The following is a 21,381-nucleotide window of genomic DNA, read 5'->3' on the forward strand; positions in this document are numbered from 1 at the left end:
TAAAAGAAAAACAGATTTTGAATGAAGCTTGTCTTTGTGGTAATCCCATTCCACTGTCAATGTTATACCATTTGTATTGTAATGCATGAAATTAGTAAAATGTAATGGAAACAAGACACATTTAAACATTTGTTCTAAAAAAAGCCACTTGTTGCTGAAAAAAATACTATTCTTCAACTAACCTGATTTTGAAAGTTGTCTATGAATAGTTCTTTTTGTTTTACAGAGAGCATCTGAGCATTCAAGAAGACATGGGTATCCCAGGATTTATATATCGGCTAACAGTGGAGCCAGGATAGGTCTGGCAGAGGAGGTTAAACATTTATTTAAAGTAGCATGGGAGGATAACACTGACCCAGATAAGGTACGTCAGGTCATCCAAAGATTACACATCTTTTAAATGACCTTGAAATATGATATTCTTCCTGATAGGTCAGCACATGTGGAGAAGGAGGTCAAAATTTGATTTAAAAACGGCCTTTGTAATTCATGCCTTCATTAATAAGGAAGTGCAAATAAATATTTAAGCATTTGTCTTTTTTGCTTTATTAATGGAATAATGTATAAATAAAATAAAGTATATTGTATGTATCATGTTTCATGTACCATAAAACTTTAGAAATATAATTTTAAAGAAAGAAATATCCATCACAGGAGGTATTGAAATATTGAATTTTTTGAAATACTAAGGCTTTTCTACCTCAGGCATAGATTACCTTAGCCGTATTTGGCAAAACTTTTAGGAATTTTGGTCCTCAATGCTCTTCAACTTCGTACTTTATTTGGCCTTTTTAACTTTTTTGGAACATCGTCACTGCTGAGTCTTTTGTAGACGAAACGCGCGTCTGGCGTATATATTAAATTTAGTCCTGGTATCTATGATGAGTTTACCTATATCATTTTTTGTCGAGTCTGCAACTTTTCAGAAAGCTTGATGTAGGGATAGTGTTCCGTGGGCGGCAGCGTTAGCTACCTTCTTAAAAGCTAAATATTTTAGAAGGTGGAAGACCTGGATGCGTCATACTTTGTATATAGATGCCTCATGTTACAAAGTTTCCGTCAGTCACATGTTCAATTTCCTTGACCTCATTTTCATGGTTCAGTGACCACTTGAAAAAAAAGTTCAGATTTTTTGTAATGTTTAATTCTCTCTTATTATAAGTAAGAGGATAACTATATTTGGTATGTGCATACCTTGCAAGGTCCTCATGCCAGTCAGACAGTTTTCACTTGACCTCGACCCCATTTCATGGATCAGTGAACAAGGTTAAGTTTTGGTGGTCAAGTCCATATCTCAGATACTATTAGCAATAGGTATAGTATATTCGGTGTATGGAAAGACTGTTAGGTGTACATGTCCAACTGGCAGGTGTCATCTGACCATGACCTCATTTTCATGGTTCAGTGGTTATAGTTAAGTTTTTGTGTTTTGGTCTGTTTTTCTAATACTTCATGCAATAGGTCTACTATATTTGTTGTAAGGAATGATTGTAAGGTGTATATGTCTAGTGGGCAGATGTCTTCTGGCTTTGACCTCATTTTCATGGTTCAGTGGTCAAAGTTATGTTTTTGAGTTTTGGTCTTTTTATATAATACTATATGCCGTAGGTCAACTATATTTGGTGTATGGAAATATTTTATGATCTATATGTCAGTCCAGCAAGTTTTATTTGATCTTGACCTCTTTTTCATGGTTCATTGCTCAGTGTTAAGTTTTTGTCGAGCCTGCAACTTTTGTTGCAGAAAGCTCGACATAGGGATAGTGATCCGGCGGCGGCTATGGCGGCTATGGCGGCGGTGTTAGCTCACTTCTTAAAAGCTATATATTTTAGAAGATGGAAGACATGGATGCTTCATATATTGTATATAGATGCCTCATGTTACGAAAATTCCGTCAGTCACATGTCCATTGTCCTTGACCTCATTTTCATGGTTCAGTGACCACTTGAAAAAAAAGTTCAGATTTTTTGTAATGTTAAATTCTTTCTTACTGTAAGTAATAGGATAACTATATTTAGTATGTGCGTACCTTGCAAGGTCCTCATGCCCGTCAGACAGTTTTCACTTGACCTCGACCTCATTTCATGGATCAGTGAACAAGGTTAAGTTTTGGTGGTCAAGTCCATATCTCAGATACTATAAGCAATAGGTCTAGTATATTTGGTGTATGGAAGGACTGTAAGGTGTACATGTCTAACTGGCAGGTGTCATCTGACCTTGACCTCATTTTCATGGTTCAGTGGTTATAGTTAAGTTTTTGTATTTTGGTCTGTTTTTCTCATACTTTATGCAATAGGTCTACTATATTTGTTGTATGGAATGATTGTAAGGTGTACATGTCTAGCGGGCAGATGTCATGTGACCTTGATCTCATTTTCATGGTTCAGTGGTCAAAGTTAAGTTTTTGAGTTTTGGTCTTTTTATCTAATACTATATGCTATAGGTCAACTATATTTAGTGTATGGAAATATTTTATGATCTTTATGTCAGTTGCGCAGGTTTTATTTGACCTTGACCTCATTTTCACGGTTCATTGCACAGTGTTAAGTTTTTGTGTTTTGGTCTATTTTTCTTAAACTATAAGTAATGGGTCAACTATATATGTTGTATAGATGCATTGTTAGCTGTTCATGTCTGCCTGGCATGGTTCATCTGACCTTGACCTCATTTTCAAGGTTCATTGGTCTTTGTTAAGTTATCTTGGTTAATGTTAAGTTTATGTGACAGTTGTAATAAAGCTTAGCTATATACTTAGAACTATCAACATAATATCAATGATTAGTATAGAAGGCGAGACATTTCAGCGTGTGCACTCTTGTGTGACAGTTGTAATAAAGCTTTATATTTATAACTATCAACATGATAGTAAAGAAGGCGAGACATTTCAGCATGTGCACTCTTGTTTTCATATCCAAGACTGTCATTGTCAAAAATCTCTTAAACCTTGCATAGAAATAGGTGCATGGAAATAAATAATACTAAACTAGTCTAATACAGACACATTCAATTGGTAGTAATATTCAACTGGAACACTAATTTACAAATTTATGTGCATATATTTCTGTCTAATTTTGACTTCTAACTCATTATATAGTAGAGCATTATTTTTTGCAGGGTTTCAAATATTTGTACTTAAGTCCAGAAGATTTTAAGAAAGTGAGTGCTATGAACTCTGTCAGAGCTGAATTAATACAAGATGGAGGAGAATCTAGATACAAAATTACAGATATTATAGGTAAGTTAGTACACATAATTATTGCCCTGAACCTGAAGATGTTTTTTTCGTAATTCATATACATTAAACTTATTCAATATATTATTTGATTATAATTTCTTTGACACTTTTGTAGTGGTTATAAATAGTCTTAGTAGGCACTTATGATGTAAAAGAAAGATATCTTTGTCTGGAACTCTTAAATTATTATGACAATCTCACTGGATTTGTTTTGTTTTATGGGTTTCACTAGTTTGTCATTTATTGAACAATTTGCTAATGTATTAAATAACTGTTACATGTAAAAGAGGGACAAAAGATACCAAAGGGACAGTCAAACTCATAAATCTAAAACAAACTGACAACACCATGGCTAAAAATGAAAAAGACAAACAAACAACAGCACACACGACACAACTAAAAAAACTAAAGAATAAACAACATGAACCCCACCAAAAAACTAGGGGTGATCTCAGGTGCTCCGGGAGGGTAAGCAGATCCTGCTCCACATGTGGCACCCGTTGTGTTGCTTATGTGATAACAAATCTGGTAAATAGTCTAATTTGGTAGGTCACATTCATGAAAGGGAAGGGGATTGTAGTTACGACATAAGGAACATATCCGATATCATTTGTGAAACGGTTATTCCATAACGGTCAACTAACTCGTGATGGTGTCCGTAAAATTTACGAAAGGGATGTAACTTGATAGCATTCCTAGAATATATAACCTAGAAGTAAAGAGTTTATCATTGATGTTGAACAGGAAGAGATGATGGACTTGGTGTAGAGAATTTAAAAGGTTCTGGTACGATAGCTGGAGAGACGTCTAAAGCTTATGATGAAATTGTTACCATAAATCTGGTAAGATCATTGATATAAGAGAAAGGCTATTCTTATTTTGACATAGTTGTCTATATTGTTTTAGAATTATAAATCACACTTGTTTCCAAATTTGGAAATGATTTCTGGTGAAAAGAGCATAGTACTCCTGCCTTGTACTTAATATTCTTCAGTTTAATTAAAGATAAAGTTTGTATGAGCTTGGTTACGTTTATGCACAGCTTTCAAATATTTTTTTTGGGGGGGGGGGGGGGGGAAAGACGGCTTCAAGCCATCAATCCCCTATGTGGTTGACCAGAGTGACATCCCCTCACATCATTCATTTTGATTTTATAGTGTGGAAAACCCACCAACAAATTTTACTGAGATTGATGAGAAGGAGAGACACAAATGAATAGATTGACTTTAAACACTTTTTTTTCTCATTTCCCTTCTGTTTCTCGTGAAATTATTGTATCTTGAGCTCTCCTTTACACTATTTACGTTTCTTTTACAATCCAGAAAAATAAGTATTACGAGATATGGATATACAACCTACATTATATTATAGTGACATCATTATTGGAATGCCACACTACGCAGAAGCAAGGATATCCTTCACTGGTTATTTAAATCATTCTCAGAGATCGTGCACTAATTAAAAATTGGTATTTGTTAAATTTAAACATAATTTTGTTTGCTGTAGATGATTCAAACATCAACATTTAATACTTTAATTAGTAGGTCAAGAGCTTTCAAAGTAAACAAAGTCCATGAGGATACAAGAGATTGGGGAGAGAAATGATTTTTTTCTGTAAAATTCTGTATCGTGAATCTTCCTCCAATTCAGGAGCACCTCAATTGATGACTAATTATCCACTAAAATAAATTTTTATGTATCTGAACACTTAAAATGTGACATAAAGTATATGATTAGGAGTCTTCCATTTGAACTAAATTTGTGTACCAACATAATCATTGTAATGGTAAAAAAATTATTAAATTAAAAATGATGCATTTTGTAGTTTAACAAGGGCCGTCTTTCCCCTCAGAGCTATTCAGCTCCTTGATTATTTAATGTATTATTCAATTATAAAATGTATGATTCGTTAACATATATAGATTTTTGGCTGAAAGACCTGTATGGAGTTATATTATTCATTATTTATATTAAATATATATATTGATTTCTCATGATGTACAATGAACTATTTTGAAAAGTTACCTATAATCAGTAGTAATACATCTATATATTTTGACTGCTTTAACCTATTCTTTGTTTAAATGTATGGGTATATTTATAGGTGACATGTAGAGCTATTGGTATTGGTGCATATTTAGTGAGGCTAGGGCAGAGAACAATCCAAGTAGAAAATTCTAACATTATCCTGACTGGTGCTAGTGCCCTCAATAAGGTAAGATATTTATCAGTTGTTCGATAAACATTATTGAAACAGCATCTAAACAACACAATAAAAGAGTTGCCATTGGCATTAGCTGTTAAGAGTTCTCAGGCTTATTTTAACAGTAAATATTACATATGTATATCCATGATTAGATTTAAACATGGGCTGTATTACATACCTTTGACATACACTTTTCATTTGCTATTGTTGTGACAGTGATGATAATTGTGTACAGATTAAATCTTCAACCCTGAGCCAGCCTTACAGTCTGCAGAAAATATATAAACCAGTGTACATAGGTCAGATAGAAAAAATCTGATAAAACCTAGATTTAGGAGATAACTGTATTGTTTTTTAAGCTCTTACAGTATCAATTGATGATTTAATTTTTCTGGCAAGGCCTATGTCTCTTGAAATGGTAACTTTTGAATTTGATATGTTTTAACAGGTTCTTGGTAAAGAAGTATACACTAGTAATAACCAACTAGGTGGCGTACAGATCATGTATAATAATGGAGTGTCACATGACGTGGTAGCTAATGACTTTGATGGAGTTGTCAAAATATTACAGTACTTATCTTACATGCCAGAGGTAATATAACTAAGCTAATTGTATGACTTAACAATGTATAAAAATAAGAAGATATGATTGCCAATAGACCAAATGATATAAAAGTGAACAACGGTTGTTTAATTTTTATTGTTTTGCTCACCATACTCCTGAATATTGATAAGTACTTATAAGTGTAGGGGTGTTTATTAGCTATAAAAAGTTTGTATTACTTATATCAATTTTTTTTCTATAAAAATAATGATTAGAGAAAATGATAGATTTATAGTGGAGCTAGCTTTGGTCAAGTCCTATTTCAGTTTATTTAAATTACATTTTAACTAAAAGTTTAACAAATTGTTAAAACTATTTTCTAGCAAGTATCCTGACATAATATGCTAATACATTGTTCTGTTTACAGAAACATGGCAGTCCTTTACCATTAATGAGTTTATCACATGACCCTGTAGATAGGAATATAGAGTATGTACCTACAAAGACACCCTATGATCCTAGGTGGATGTTAGCTGGAAGGCCTCATCCTGGTATGTATAAATAGATTGTACCATTCCATTGTGTAACTCTAGGATGATGTAAGTAGGGGCTCACTTTGTCAAGCAATGTGTTTCCTGGTCTTTAAATCTGTTCAAAATCCTTTCATTCTTTCTGTATCAGGTTAAAGTGGTCAAGAAAGTTTACCATTAATTTGTAGTCACATCAAATTGAAACTTGGTACACATTCTCATTATGATTGTTGTTTCCCTTTGTGATTCTGCTGTTTCTAAGCTCTTACGGACTTTCAAAGTAAGGTGGTTTATGCTTTCAGATGGAAGCAGAGATATCACTTTAGTTTGTATTCCGTTTACATGACTGTTTATGTTGATGAAATCATGAGTAATGTTTTTCAATTGTTATGCATTGTAGATAGAAAGACCGTTTGGCAGTCTGGTTTCTTTGACCAAGGATCGTTCAGTGAGATAATGGCTGGATGGGCACAAACCGTTGTTGTTGGCAGGGCAAGGTATGATCCATATGACAGTACATAAACGATATGAATCAATGTAGACAGGAACAACCATCATAGGATACATTTGCTGTAGATATAACTTACCAACCACTAATTTAACATTTATGATAAATTGTGATCAAATAATAGCATGTTTACTGTGGATTTATTGTCAGGGAACCAAATTCATCACATACAACTGGATATTTAGTCATCTGCATATTGTATTTATTGTCTATTTTTCTGTAAATAGTTATCAAAAGTACCAGGATTATAATTTTATACGCCAGACGCGCGTTTCGTCTACATAAGACTCATCAATGACGCTCAGATCAAAATAGTTAAAAAGTCAAATAAATACAAAGTTGAAGAGCATTGAGGATCCAAAATTCCTAAAAGTTGTGCCAAATAAGGCTAAGGTACTCTACTCCTGGGGTAAGAAATTCCTTAGTTTTTCGAAAAATTCAAAGTTTTGTAAACAGAAAATTTATAAAAATGACCATATAATTGATATTCATGTCAACACCGAAGTGCTGACTACTGGGCTGGTGATACCCTCGGGGACGAAACGTCCACCAGCAGAAGCATCGACCCAGTGGTGTAAATAGTTATCAAAAGTACCAGGATTATAATTTTATACGCCAGACGCGCGTTTCGTCTACATAAGACTCATCAGTAATAGACATACCAGACTCAGCAAATTAATTATAATCTTGCATCAGGCTTATTCCAAAAAGCAAACAAAAGGAGGAAAATTATTCAGTACAAGAAAAAAATCCACTCATTATACATTGATTAAAATATTTTTATTTTCAGGTTAGGAGGTATACCTATGGGAGTTGTTGCCGTAGAAACCAGAACTGTAGAAACTTCTACACCTGCAGATCCTGCAAATTTAGATTCAGAACTCAAGGTAACATATCATGTAAACAAAATTAATTTTCTATGAATATTCAAGATCTCCCCAAAAGAGGCGTGTTTTGAGAAAAGCTTTATTTACAAAGTGCAACCTATGATAGATATTAAGTTTATGATAGTCAAATTATTTAGTTTCATTTATTAAATATGAATTAATGAGTTCTCTTCATCTCGTTTATTGCTTATTTTGCTGTTTCAAGGCAGAATATTTTTTTTTTTTTTTTTTTTTTTTATTTTCTGATTTATCATCCATTTCACATTATGAAGATCCTGTAATTGAAGTTTTAAACACTGTTTTTGTGATTATAGATTTTACAGCAAGCTGGACAGGTATGGTTCCCAGACTCAGCCTATAAAACAGCTCAGGCACTTAAAGATTTTAACAGAGAGGAATTACCATTAATGATCTTTGCTAACTGGAGAGGATTTTCTGGAGGAATGAAAGGTAATATCCATATCTGCCAACTTTCTAAATCTCCATGGGGCTTTCAAGCACAATAGGAGTAATGCATACCTTTACATGTCAATGGTGTAATGAATTAGAATATCCTTGGTTTGAATGAGTAAACATGCATTTAAATGTATGTTTTATTCCTTTCATTGTCTTTCCTAAAAGTAATTAGTCTAAATGATTGAGGTATATGGAGGTTATACATGATTTATTCCATATTTGTGTCCATTTAACTCAATAAAATTGTATTTTGATGTATGCCACATAAAAGAGTAAAACTCACTGGTTGTGAGATAGACCCATTGCTTAGAGAGTAGGTTTTCAGAATTAAATTATAGTATAATCTGTAGATTAACAGACAGAAAACAAATTATTTTATTTAGAAGTATGTCAACAACATATAAAATGTCCATTTAAATGTTAATTCAATTATTTCCATTTTAGACATGTATGACCAAGTGTTAAAGTTTGGATCCTATATTGTTGATGCTTTAGTAGAATACAAACAGCCAATCATGATTTATATTCCACCAAATGGAGAGTTGAGGGGCGGAGCTTGGGTTGTAGTAGATTCATCAATCAATCCTACCCACATGGAAATGTTTGCTGATCAATTGTCAAGGTATGTATCTGATTGTCAATTGCAAATAAAGGGGAGGAGCTAGGGTTGTAGTAGATCCATCAATCAATCCTGCCCACATGGAAATGTTTGCTGATCAATTGTCAAGGTATGTATCTAATTGTCAATTGCAAATAAAGGGGAGGAGCTAGGGTTGTAGTAGATCCATCAATCAATCCTACCCACATGGAAATATTTGCTGATCAATTGTCAAGGTATGTATCTAATTGTTGGTTGTAGTAGATCTGGACAAATCAACAGCTCTGTACAAAAAGCATGTATAATAAATATCTGATAAGGTAAATAATTGCATCTTAAACATATTATAACGTTTGATAATTAGCTGTCAAATGAATTTCTACTCAAAACATCTGAGCTGACATAATGAGGACGTCACATGAATGTCATATTTGCGGAAAATATATTACAGGTAACATAAAATAGAATTAAACGGAAACATTTTTAAGCACTAGGTTCTATCCATCATCTTGAAAATATAAGGCAGTAAGATAAAATGTAAAAATTTCTATTTTAAGAATTGATAAAATTTAATACTTGTTATCTGCGTTTTGGTGGGGTTATTGTCTCTTTGACACATTGCTGATTTCCATTCACAATTTTATTGTTTGATTATATATTTGTAGGGGTGGTGTTCTTGAACCAGAAGGCACTGTTGAAATTAAATTCCGAGAGAAAGATTTACTGACAACAATGAAACGTATAGATTCTGTAACGAGGAAAATTGTAGAGAACTTAAACAGTCCGGAATTATCAGAGGAAGAAATAAAAACTTTGGAAGATCAGATGAAAAAGAGAAAGGATTTATTATTACCTATGTACCACCAGGTGGCAGTATTGTTTGCTGACCTCCATGACACACCTGGTCGTATGGATGAGAAGGGAGTTATTAGTGTACGTAAAATGATTTCTATTGATATGTCCCTGCAAGGAAATTGTTAGGGCCATATGTTTTACCCTTATCCCTTGAATATAGTAGTAATGCTGAAATTCCTGAACTTTTTTGTTGTTGTTTAAACCTTATATCTAACGAATAAAATATGTTTACAGCAAAACACATTGAGTGTGTAGGTAAAGGTTATATCTTTCATTCCCTTGCTTGCTAATTATTATGTCCGGTATAATTCCCTCCTTTTGGAGAAGTCTAGTCCTACAGACAGATGGATTAGTTATATGTCAAACTAGTCTACTCTTAAAGAAGGGTAGTATACCTAACTTAAATATATTACACTAAGCACTAACTCTTTATATGCTCACTTGTATTTATAGGATGTTTTAGAATGGCAGAGAAGTAGAGAGTTTTTCTACTGGCATGTTAGACGAAGATTACTAGAGAATGAAGTTAAGAATAGAATTCGACAGATCACAGACAGTCAGAGTGAAGGACAATTAAAGTCTATGATTGGCCGGTGGTTTGTGGAGGATCAAGGAGCTGTAAATGTAGGTTTATCATTGTTTGTCGCATCATAAAACAAAACAGCTATAAAAATATAATATTGAACACTTTTCTGTTTCAATTTACTTATTTTTAGACAAAAACATGTTCAGAAAGCAAATATTTGAAAAATTTTGAAAGTTGATGAACCAGTTTTTTGAAGACAAATTATAGTCATAAGAATGCTTTGTTTGAAGTGTTTATGAAGCTTGAAGCATGCCTCTATGAAATGCTTTATGCACAATACATAGTTAAAAAAGGGACTCAATTTAACTTCCACTGGTTAATGACACCATTATAGAGTTGTATAATTCAGAACTTATCCTGATTAGAATAAATAGAAATAAGGTCTATTTAACTGAATGTTATTAATAAACAAAGGAAAGGTAATATAAACCAAGTAGTGCATAATTTTATATCTAAATATTTTTTTCCACTTACGTTACGATTGATGAATATATATATCTATTTCTTGCCTCCTGATTGACATTATGTTTTAGTTTTGACTGTCAATAAGAAAAAAATAGATGAAGTTAAAATAAATTTTAAAACTTTCAGACCATCAAACTTATTATTTTGCAGGAGACAGGAAAGGGATATACTTTCATGGTCTTAGCAAACCATATTTCTATTAAGATTTCTAAAAACGATGTATGTATACACAAATGTCATGTTTATGTTTGAAGAATTAATTTACTCAATAAAATAATTTTGAATTAGGCTTATAAATGGGAGGACGACAAAGCTGCTGTAGAATGGTTACTAGAACAAAAGAAAGATGGAGCTGACAATTCAATAGATGACAACATCAGATGTTTAAATAGAGAACACGTGTTACAAAAAGTTAGAAGGTCAGTAAGATAAAAGAAAACATAAAAATGTATATGTATTATGTACTAGAAGTTAGATGGTAACTTTTTAACAGACAGAAATTTCAATTGGGTATGATATTTCCAATATAATCTTTTTAATGTAAATGAAGCTTTAAGTAGAATTTGTGGAATGTGTCTTGAGTAAATGATATTTTTAGAGTAAAGGAGATACAACAATTCTATTTATGAAGATAAAGGGACATGTTGATGTATACCTAAATGAGACAGCAATACAAGGACACAAGTAACCAAATTACACCATTACTTCTTATAACTTAACATATATAGAAACCTTTGTTTACTTGAAAACTAAATTTATAACCACATATTTAATTGAATATCTTACTCTGATTATTACAGTTTGTTACAAGATTATCCAGAGGTTGCCATGGATTCAATTGTACATATAACTCAACACATGACAGCAAGCCAACGTACAGAGGTGTCCAGAATTCTAGCCAGCATGGACTCTTGACCAGGGACAAAAAACTTAGATACTTAATTCGATGATTTATATTTATTGATTATGAAAAAGAATTAAATAATTTGCCAGTACTTGAACATTCTTAGCAGTAAGCTGTGTTGTATCAGTGATACTGCTTGTCTGTGATAAATTATTTAATCAGTTGATGCATTTTACATTGAATCTTACAGTGCTATAATGCTGTTTATAACTAACAGTGCTATCAAATAAGGTTGTACAGATCAGCTATTTGTATTACAGTATAAAGCATGCAATGTGTTAAATATGGGCATTTAGATTCAGAAAAATAATTTTCAATCACTTTCAGTAACACTTTATAAATAGGAACATTGTAAATAACTTTGTCATCATACCTCCTTTGTAATCTTAAATTATATTTTGTATCATTATTGTGTTAAAAGCCACCATGACCAATGAATACTTTTTATATTTATACATTTTGTTATTGTTTTTTGTACTAAACTAATTATGTTTAAATTTTTGTTTTTGTGTTGATTTTCAGGACTGCTACTTTTGTTTTGAATAAAATTAAATTTTATTGTATAGGAAACAAGAAGCTTCTTTGAATCTTTGGATGGCTATTTTATTATTAACCAACCATCTCCTTTAAGAATTATGATCCTTAAATAAATCTAGATAAAATATTACAAATGAGAAATATCTAAGTCAGTGGTAGTACACAGTTAAGTAAGATATGAAGTTATTTGTGTGTGCATTTAATTCTATTAACATCAATCTCTTACCAAAGTCAAAGTAGACGCATGTATTTAATGCAGAAAGACACACTTGTGTCACCAAGTTTATATTTAGGTATGTTGTAATATATGACAGTTTATCAGATATTATGACATTTGTATGATTTCTGCTCTTTTTTGATCTTTTGTTTTCTTATTGTTATTAGAATTGTCTCTGTTTATCTTTTCACGTAATAAATATTTAGTACTAAGTTTATCATTCAGATAATGTCATCAATATTTACATGTTTTATAAATCTATATTTCTATTCATGTCTTCTTTATTATTTATAAACCAGTATTTATCTCTATTGTTGTTGATTTATAGGAAGCAGCTAATTATTATTTATATTATTCAAAACATGTTATAGTTATATTACTGTTTAAAGTGACTGTCTCTTTCACACCAATCTCCATTTAATAAGATCTTTTGTATCTATGGAAATGAAACAATAAAATTTCATTGGAATATCTTATATTTTGTCACACTTATAGTTTTGACACTCTATTACACTATGCATTGTCAAATGTTGCTATTATTAATCAATTTTGAACAACAGCAAGTATGCAAAATCATTAAATGGAATTTAGATAATAAAATATAACTTTTGAACAGCCTCCTACTTATGTGTTAAAATCAAAATTTGGACAATGTATATTTTCCTTTTCCTAAATATGACTGTTTTGAGAAGTAGACATAGGTGATAACTAATTTTTAGGCAGTTAAGCTGCCTTATGCGAGCACCCTGGATTTGTGTGCTACCCAATAAATGCTGAAATACGTGCCATTGTTATTATCTAGCTTGATATTATGTTATTTATAACTTATTGGACATTTTTTTCATACTTTTCATTCTGGATTACAAAAAATATGACCAAAAAAACCTTAAATGATCGTCGATTTTCCCAAAAGTTTTGAAGTTGCACATAGGAAGTAGAGCCTATTAGGAATCCTTATGTATTTTATTATCCCCTGAACTTTTGGCTAAGATGTCAAAGAACAAATGTATGAAATATTTAATCGCCGAAAATCTCTAAAGACAAGTAGTTTAGATTTCCCAAATTGCAAAAGTCGTAGGAATATTGTTTGTCATCAATACGTAGTCAACTACGTCAGTAGTCTATTAAAATAAGTTCGACTGATCACGCTGTTGGCGGCAATTTTGAATTAGAATACGAAATTTCGTATCTTTTCAATTTGGACGCAGGGGTTCAAATTAGCGGTGGTCCGAGGTCTGCGACCTTCCATTTTTTCAGTCGGACTTTCTACTTGGTTACTAGCTACGCCCGACATGCCCGACGGACCTTGAAAGAAAATAAAAAAATAACTTTCCAAACATTTTTACCAAAGTTTTCTAATAATAGAATAAACGATCTCAAACTTATTTTCATCATAACTATCCATGACAGCGATGTTCAATTTGTTCAACCGCTAGATTTATACAGAAAATCGCCGACAAATAATGTGTAAATCCGAGTAAAATCGTATCTCACTCCATCTGTCAAAAACAACATTGAAAATAAAATGGCTGCCGGGGAAGACAATTACAATATCGGATCCGATTCCGGAAGCGGATAATGGTAATCCCGGGTTTGGCTATCATTTAAAAAAAAATCCAGACAGGTGACAAAATACATCTATGCATGTTAAATAAATATAAACACTAGAATTGAAAACCAAAAGATATATGTAAAAGAAAGAAAAAGCAGAAAACATTTTGTACACAAATTTTAATGTCAAAATCCAATACAATGTGACAGCTGGGAACAGTTTATCTAACAATATATATGTTCCTGGTAACAGTATAAATTTTCTTTATCGTTGATAAATGTTGGTAATGCATGTTAGATGCTTTTAAAGTTAAACATATTACTGCAATTTCAAGGGGTATTTTTTATACCCCCGCTTTAAAAAAGGGGGGGTATACTGTTTTACCTCTGTCTGTCAGTCCGTCCGTCCATCAGTCCGTCCGTCCGTCCGTCAGTCAGTCAGTCCGTCCCATGAAACTTTCGTCACATTTTTCTCAGGAACTACACATCCACCCTTTCTGTAATTTGGTATCAACATTTATATATGTCAGCCACACCGTGTGATGCGTTTTCAGATTCATCACTTGACAACTTCCTGTTTACCGAACACTTGTCTGATTTTACACATGATAGCCAAGTTGAAAATTTTCGTCACATTTTTCTCAGGAACTACAATACAAGGATTTCTGAAATTTGGTTTCAGGATTTATATAAGTCAGCTATACCGTGTGATGCGTTTTCAGATTCATCACTCGACAACTTCCTGTTTACCGAACACTTGTCTGATTTTACACATGATAGCCAAGTTGAAAATTTTCGTCACATTTTTCTCAGGAACTACAATACAAGGATTTCTGAAATTTGGTTTCAGGATTTATATAAGTCAGCTATACCGTGTGATGCGTTTTCAGATTCATCACTCGACTACTTCCTGTTTACCGAACACTTGTATGATTTTACACATGATAACCAAGTTAAAAATTTTCGTCACATTTTTCTCAGGAACTACAATACAAGGATTTCTGAAATTTGGTTTCAGGATTTTTATAAGTCAGCTATACCGTGTGATGCGTTTTCAGATTCATCACTCGACAACTTCCTGTTTACCGAACACTTGCATATTTTTACACTATTAATATTATCCACTTGCGTCGGGGGTATCATCAGTGAGCAGTAGCTCGCAGTTTCACTTGTTTTATTTCTTCTCAATTTTAATGGGTCAGTTAAAATAGCTGGAAGTTTCTTATATAAAAAAAAAAGATGTGGTATGATTGCCAATGAGACAACTGTCCACAACAGACCAAAATGACACAGACATTAACAACTATAGGTCATCGTACTGCCTTCAACAATGAGCAAAGCCCATACCATTACCACATAGTCAGCTATAAAAGGCCCCGATAAGACAATGTGAAACAATTCAAATGAGAAAACTAATAGCCTTATTTATATAAAAAAATTAACTATGAAACAAATATGTAACACATAAACATACGACAACCACTGAATTACAGGCTCCTGACTTGGGACAGGCACAAATAGTGCAACTATATATATGATACCTGAATGTAAGCAAATCTTATTATATATAGGTGGAGTCCATTGGGCCACTCTACCTCCTCCTGTTTGATAACTTTGAAACGGATGAGATTCCCACCCCTCGACCATATAGATTCATGTATGAGACTAAATAAATAATCAAATGAAATATAGGGGAAGTCCCCAGGGTCACCCCACCCCCTCATGTTTTAGAACTTGGAAACAGTCGAGATCCCCACCCCTAAACCATATTTATTCATGTATGGGACAACATATAATTAATCAAATGAAATATAGGGGGAGTCCCTGGGGATCACCCCATCCCTCCTGTTTGATAACTTGGTAACGGTCGAGATCCCTATCCCTAAACCATATATCTTCATGTAGTGGACAATAATAACAAATCAAATGAAATATGTAGAGGGAGTCCCTGGGGATCACCACAACCCTCCTATTTGAGAACTTGGAAACGGTCGAGATACCCACCCCTAAACCATATATATTTATGTATGGGACAATATAACAAATCAAATGAAATATGTAGAGGGAGTCCCTGGGGATCACCCCACCCCTCCTATTTGAGAACTTGGAAACGGTCGAGATCCCCACCCCTAAACCATATATATTTATGTATGGGACAATATAACAAATCATATGAAATATTGGTGGAGTTCGTGGGGCCACTCTCCCCCTTCCGGTTAGAGAATTTGGAAACAGTTGAGATCACCAATCTTAAACCATATATATTCTTGTATGAGACAATATTACAAATCAAAGGAATAATGTCGGGTTCCTAGGGTCACTGTTCATCCTCCTGTTTGAGAACTCGGAAACATTCGAGATCCTCAACCCTAAACCATATTTATTCATGTATGGGACAATATAACTTATTCAAATGAAATATAGGGGTTCCCTGGGGGTCACCCCACCCCTCCTGTTTGAGAACTTGGTAACGGTCAAGATCCCCACCCCTAAACCATATATATTCATGTATGGGACAATATAACAAATCATATGAAATATAGATGGAGTTCGTGGGGCCACTCTACCCCTTCCTGTTTGAGAATTTATAATGGTCGAAATCCACAATCTTAAACCATATATATTTATGTATGGGATAATATTACAAATCAAATAAATTATAAGGGGGTCCCTATGGTCACTGTACACCCTCCTGTTTGAGAACTTGGAAAAATTCGAGATCCTCACCCCTTAACCATATATACTCATGTATGGGACTCTATAACAAATTAAATGAAATATAGGGAGAGTCCTTAGGGTCACCCTACCCACTCCTGTTTGATAACTTAGTGTACTGTTGAACACAAACTCAGATTTCTTTCCAGGGAAGCAAGTCTATTCATACTTTTACAAGCTCGTACTAAAGTCAATTTGAACTTCTAACAGTCAACCAATACTAACGTTAACGAACTGCAATCATTGCAAACTTGTACCACTGCAGACTCATGACCATGAAACAAATATACTTGATATATGTGTTGCTTTTAAAAATTTTGACAAAATATGAATTATTTGCCTCAATGATTAATTCATAAATGAACATAAATGTACAATATATGATTGTTTAATGTTTGTTCTTTTTAAAGAATCTTTAAAAAACAAATTGAAGCAACAATATTTGTCTTATTATATAAACTTCTGCCAAGTTATCCTTTGCTTTTTTTTTACTTAACTGCCTACAGCGCCTTTGGTGCTTTGATTTATCCATTTTTAGCTCACCTGGCCCACAGGGCCAAGTGAGCTTTTCCCATCACTTTGCGTCCGTCGTGGTCCTGCGTCGTTAACTTTTACAAAAATCTTCTCCTCTGAAACCACTGGGCCAAATTAAACCAAACTTGGCCACAATCATCATTGGGGTATCTAGTTTAAAAAATGTGTCCGGTGACCTGGCCAACCAACCAAGATGGCCGCCATGGCTAAAAATAGAACATAGGGGTAAAATGCAGTTTTTGGCTTTAATATAACTCAAAAACCAAAGCATTTAGAGCAAATCTGACATGGGGTAAAATTGTTTATAAGGTCAAGATCTATCTGCCCTGAAATTTTCAGATGAATCGGACAACCTGTTGTTGGGTTGCTGCCCCTGAATTGGTAATTTTAAGGAAATTCTGCTGTTTTCAGTTATTATCTTGAATATTATTATAGATAGAGATAAACTGTAAACAGCAAGAATGTTCAGCAAAGTAAAATTTACAAATAAGTTTAGGAGTTATTGCCCTTTATAGTTAATTTTAACCATTTTTCATAAATCTTAGTAATCCTTTACAAAAATCTTCTCCTCTGAAACTACTGGGCCAAATTAATCCAAACTTGGCCATAATCATCTTTGGGGTATCTAGTTTAAAAAATGTGTCCGGTGACCCGGCCAACCAACCAAGATGGCCGCCATGGCTAAAAATAGAACATAGGGGTAAAATGCAGTTTTTGGCTTATAACTCAAAAACCGAGGCATTTAGAGCAAATCTGACGTGAGTAAAATATTTCATCAGGTCAAGATCTATCTGCCCTGAAATTTTCAGATGAATCGGACATTCCGTTGTTGGGTTGCTGCCCCTGAAATGGTAATTTTAAGGAAATTTTGCTGTTTTTGGTTATTATCTTGAATATTATTATAGATAGAGATAAACTGTAAACAGCAATAATGTTCAGCAAAGTAAGATCCACAAATTAGTCAACATGACCTGCCCTTTATAGTCAATTTTTAACCATTTTTCGTAAATCTTAGTAATCTTTTAGAAAAATCTTCTTCTCTGAAACTACTGGGCCAAATTTAACCAAACTTGGCCATAATCATCATTGGTTTATTTAGTTTAAAAAATGTGTCCGGTGACCCGGCCAACCAACCAAGATGGCCGCCATGGCTAAAAATAGAACATAGGGGTAAAATGCAGTTTTTGGCTTATAACTCAAAAACCAAAGCATTTAGAGCAAATCTGACGTGAGTAAAATATTTCATCAGGTCAAGATCTATCTGCCCTGAAATTTTCAGATGAATCGGACATTCCGTTGTTGGGTTGCTGCCCCTGAAATGGTAATTTTAAGGAAATTTTGCTGTTTTTGGTTATTATCTTGAATATTATTATAGATAGAGATAAACTGTAAACAGCAATAATGTACAGCAAAGTAAGAACTAAAAATAAGTCAGTATGACCAAAATAGTCAATTGACCCCTAAGGAGTTATTGCACTTCATAGTCAATTTTTAACAATTTTCTTAAAATTTGAAGATTTTCAATATTATTTTCCACAGAAAGTACTGTTATAGATAGAGATAATTGTAAGCAGCAAGAATGTTTAGTAAAGTAAGATCTACAAACACATCACCATCACCAAAACACAATTTTGTTATGAATCCATCTGTGTCCATTGTTTAATATTCACATAGACCAAGGTGAGCGACACAGGCTCTTTAGAGCCTCTAGTCTTAAAATGTCCTGTACCAATACAGGAATATGTCAGTCGTTATCAAATAGTTCGTTTCTATATATGTTGGCGTTTGATTTTGTTGCACTTTGGTGTTCCCTTTGTTCTTTTGTTTTCCTCTTAAAGGTAATGTGTTTCCGGCAGATTTTTTTCTCTCATCGATTTACGACTTTTGAACACCGGTATACTTCTGCCTTTATAGACAAAGAACATAATAATTAAGCAAAAATAAAAGACAATAATACAAAAATGACCATAGCACAATGAAACAATAGCGGGATGTATAAGTATCGAGCCACGCAAAAAGGTGAGTATCAAAATGGACTGAACAGTAAAGGTTATTTTGCAGTGTTACACCAACTGTCCCTGATTAGGGGGTGGGTTTGGCACCACTAGATAGACATACTGAACCACGAGTCAGGAGCCTGTAATTCAGTTGTCGTTTTTATTGTTGAGGTATATCTTATAAGTTTTTGTTTATTGGCTTTTACATTAGGCACTATCGTCAGTTACAATTCACTGTCAACACTAATTTAGGACCAGTTTACTACCGTCAGTTATAATTCACCGTCAACACTGATCTAGGACCAGTTTACTATCGTAAGTTACCATTCATTGTCACCTTGCATTATATGCAATAAATAATGTGTTGCGTAAACATGGTAAATGGTATACTGCTACTTCATACTTAAGAGGAAAGAAAAGACCATTGCACATGTCATTTTTCCTTTGACTGTCCATGACGAGTACTCTCAAATCGTACTTTCTTGTTAATTTGTTAATCGATCTCTCCAAACTTGAAATACAAAGGATACAACGGGTACAGTCAAATTTGCTTCCTATCTTGACTAACATTTATAAATTGACAATGAAAACAAAACTTTTCGACGAAAGAGATGATTTTAGCTTCCCAGTTGCGAACCTTCCAATATTTTTAGGGCACTGGCTACGGTTACATGGAAATGTAACAATAATAAAAATATTATTGTTACATTGGAGACTAATTGCCGGAATGCAAAGTAGGGTGAGGAACCGATTAATTACAAATGTAACAATAATTACTGAGGCTACGGTTACATTACGTTATTATTACATGAAAAACAGCAATGTACGCTAGATTTATTAAACTTAAATCTTCTATAGTTGTATTGCTTCATTCTTTCATATGTAATAAACAATACTTGTAACTTAATACTGATAAATAATAAAATATTATTATTCAACAAATGGTGTACAACTTGAATAGTTTTACTACGTATTAATGGTTTTGATGTTCTTAAAGATACTACTCAAGATTAGGAGTGTGACTGTCAAAGGCGAAAAATATAGTTCAATGGTTTCACTTTTTTTTAAGTATTTAACGGCACACCAGTCCTACTCTTATTACTGTCATTATACTTTGGACCAATTTTGTTTATGTTGAAAAAAATAAAACTTGGGATGCATTTTAAACGAAACTGAAACAATATCAAGATGTATACATTTCATACAGCTTTATAACTTGACACAAATTGATAATAAAAAGCAAAGTTTGCTAACTGTAACTAAAATACTAAGAAATTCTGTATGTACACGTATCCGTGGAGGACGTAATTTCGTTCATCAAAAATGTGTCGGACTTTAAAAACAACTTACTGGATATGTAGAAATTGTCATTGTAAATAAAAAATTACAGTAAATAAATTGTATGTTATAAATGAATGTAATAAATGTCCTCAACTTTTTTTATTTAGTGCATATTACTAGTCCCATCGTACATTGCTTTTTTTCATGTAACAATAACGCAATGTAACCGTAGCCTCAATAATTATTGTTACATTCGTAATTAAACAGGTCCTTACCCAACCATGCATTCCGGCATTTAGTCTTCAATGTAACAATAATATTTTTATTATTGTTACATTTCCATGTAACCGTAGCCAGTGCCTTTACATTAACCAGACTGTTAGTTTTCTCGTTTGAATTGTTTTACATATTTCATATCGGGCCTTTAATATCTTACTATACAGTATGGAATTAGCCCATTATTGAGGGCCCTCATGGGGTTTTTGATTATGTGATTACTTGGCCGTTTTTTTAATGATTATTTGATTATTAAGCCAAATATTTCATGATTATTTGATTACCTAGGACTGTATTTTTAGTTTATGATTATTTGATTACTAAAGATAAGCAAATATTTAATGATTATGTGATTATATTGGCAAAAAAATGGTGATTATGTGATTACTAGGACCCCCCCATGAGGGGCCTCATTATTGCAGGCTATACGATGACCTATAGATGTAGATGTTGAATTCTACGTCATTTGGTTCTGGCAATCATACCACATCTTATTATT

At 33.1% G+C, this 21,381-nt stretch overlaps 1 protein-coding gene across 9 annotated transcripts in view; it reads left to right on the plus strand.

Moving 5' to 3' along the window:
• Nucleotides 1–13,004, plus strand: part of LOC143048668 (acetyl-CoA carboxylase-like) — an 81,634-nt gene extending 68,630 nt beyond the window's left edge. For all 9 annotated transcript variants that reach the window (XM_076222465.1, XM_076222467.1, XM_076222468.1 and 6 more), the window contains 14 exons: nucleotides 227–364; nucleotides 3,115–3,235; nucleotides 3,980–4,077; nucleotides 5,340–5,450; nucleotides 5,890–6,033; nucleotides 6,413–6,536; nucleotides 6,916–7,012; nucleotides 7,814–7,910; nucleotides 8,225–8,360; nucleotides 8,811–8,988; nucleotides 9,630–9,897; nucleotides 10,273–10,443; nucleotides 11,159–11,289; nucleotides 11,671–13,004. In XM_076222465.1, coding sequence (XP_076078580.1) covers nucleotides 227–364; nucleotides 3,115–3,235; nucleotides 3,980–4,077; nucleotides 5,340–5,450; nucleotides 5,890–6,033; nucleotides 6,413–6,536; nucleotides 6,916–7,012; nucleotides 7,814–7,910; nucleotides 8,225–8,360; nucleotides 8,811–8,988; nucleotides 9,630–9,897; nucleotides 10,273–10,443; nucleotides 11,159–11,289; nucleotides 11,671–11,785 — 1,929 coding nt within the window. In that variant the 3' untranslated portion in view covers nucleotides 11,786–13,004. The remainder of the gene's footprint in view (nucleotides 1–226; nucleotides 365–3,114; nucleotides 3,236–3,979; nucleotides 4,078–5,339; nucleotides 5,451–5,889; nucleotides 6,034–6,412; nucleotides 6,537–6,915; nucleotides 7,013–7,813; nucleotides 7,911–8,224; nucleotides 8,361–8,810; nucleotides 8,989–9,629; nucleotides 9,898–10,272; nucleotides 10,444–11,158; nucleotides 11,290–11,670) is intronic.
• Nucleotides 13,005–21,381: the final 8,377 nt, after the last annotated feature.

The sequence above is a fragment of the Mytilus galloprovincialis genome, chromosome 10 (genome assembly GCF_965363235.1).
Source record: "Mytilus galloprovincialis chromosome 10, xbMytGall1.hap1.1, whole genome shotgun sequence".
Lineage (NCBI taxonomy): Eukaryota > Metazoa > Mollusca > Bivalvia > Mytilida > Mytilidae > Mytilus > Mytilus galloprovincialis.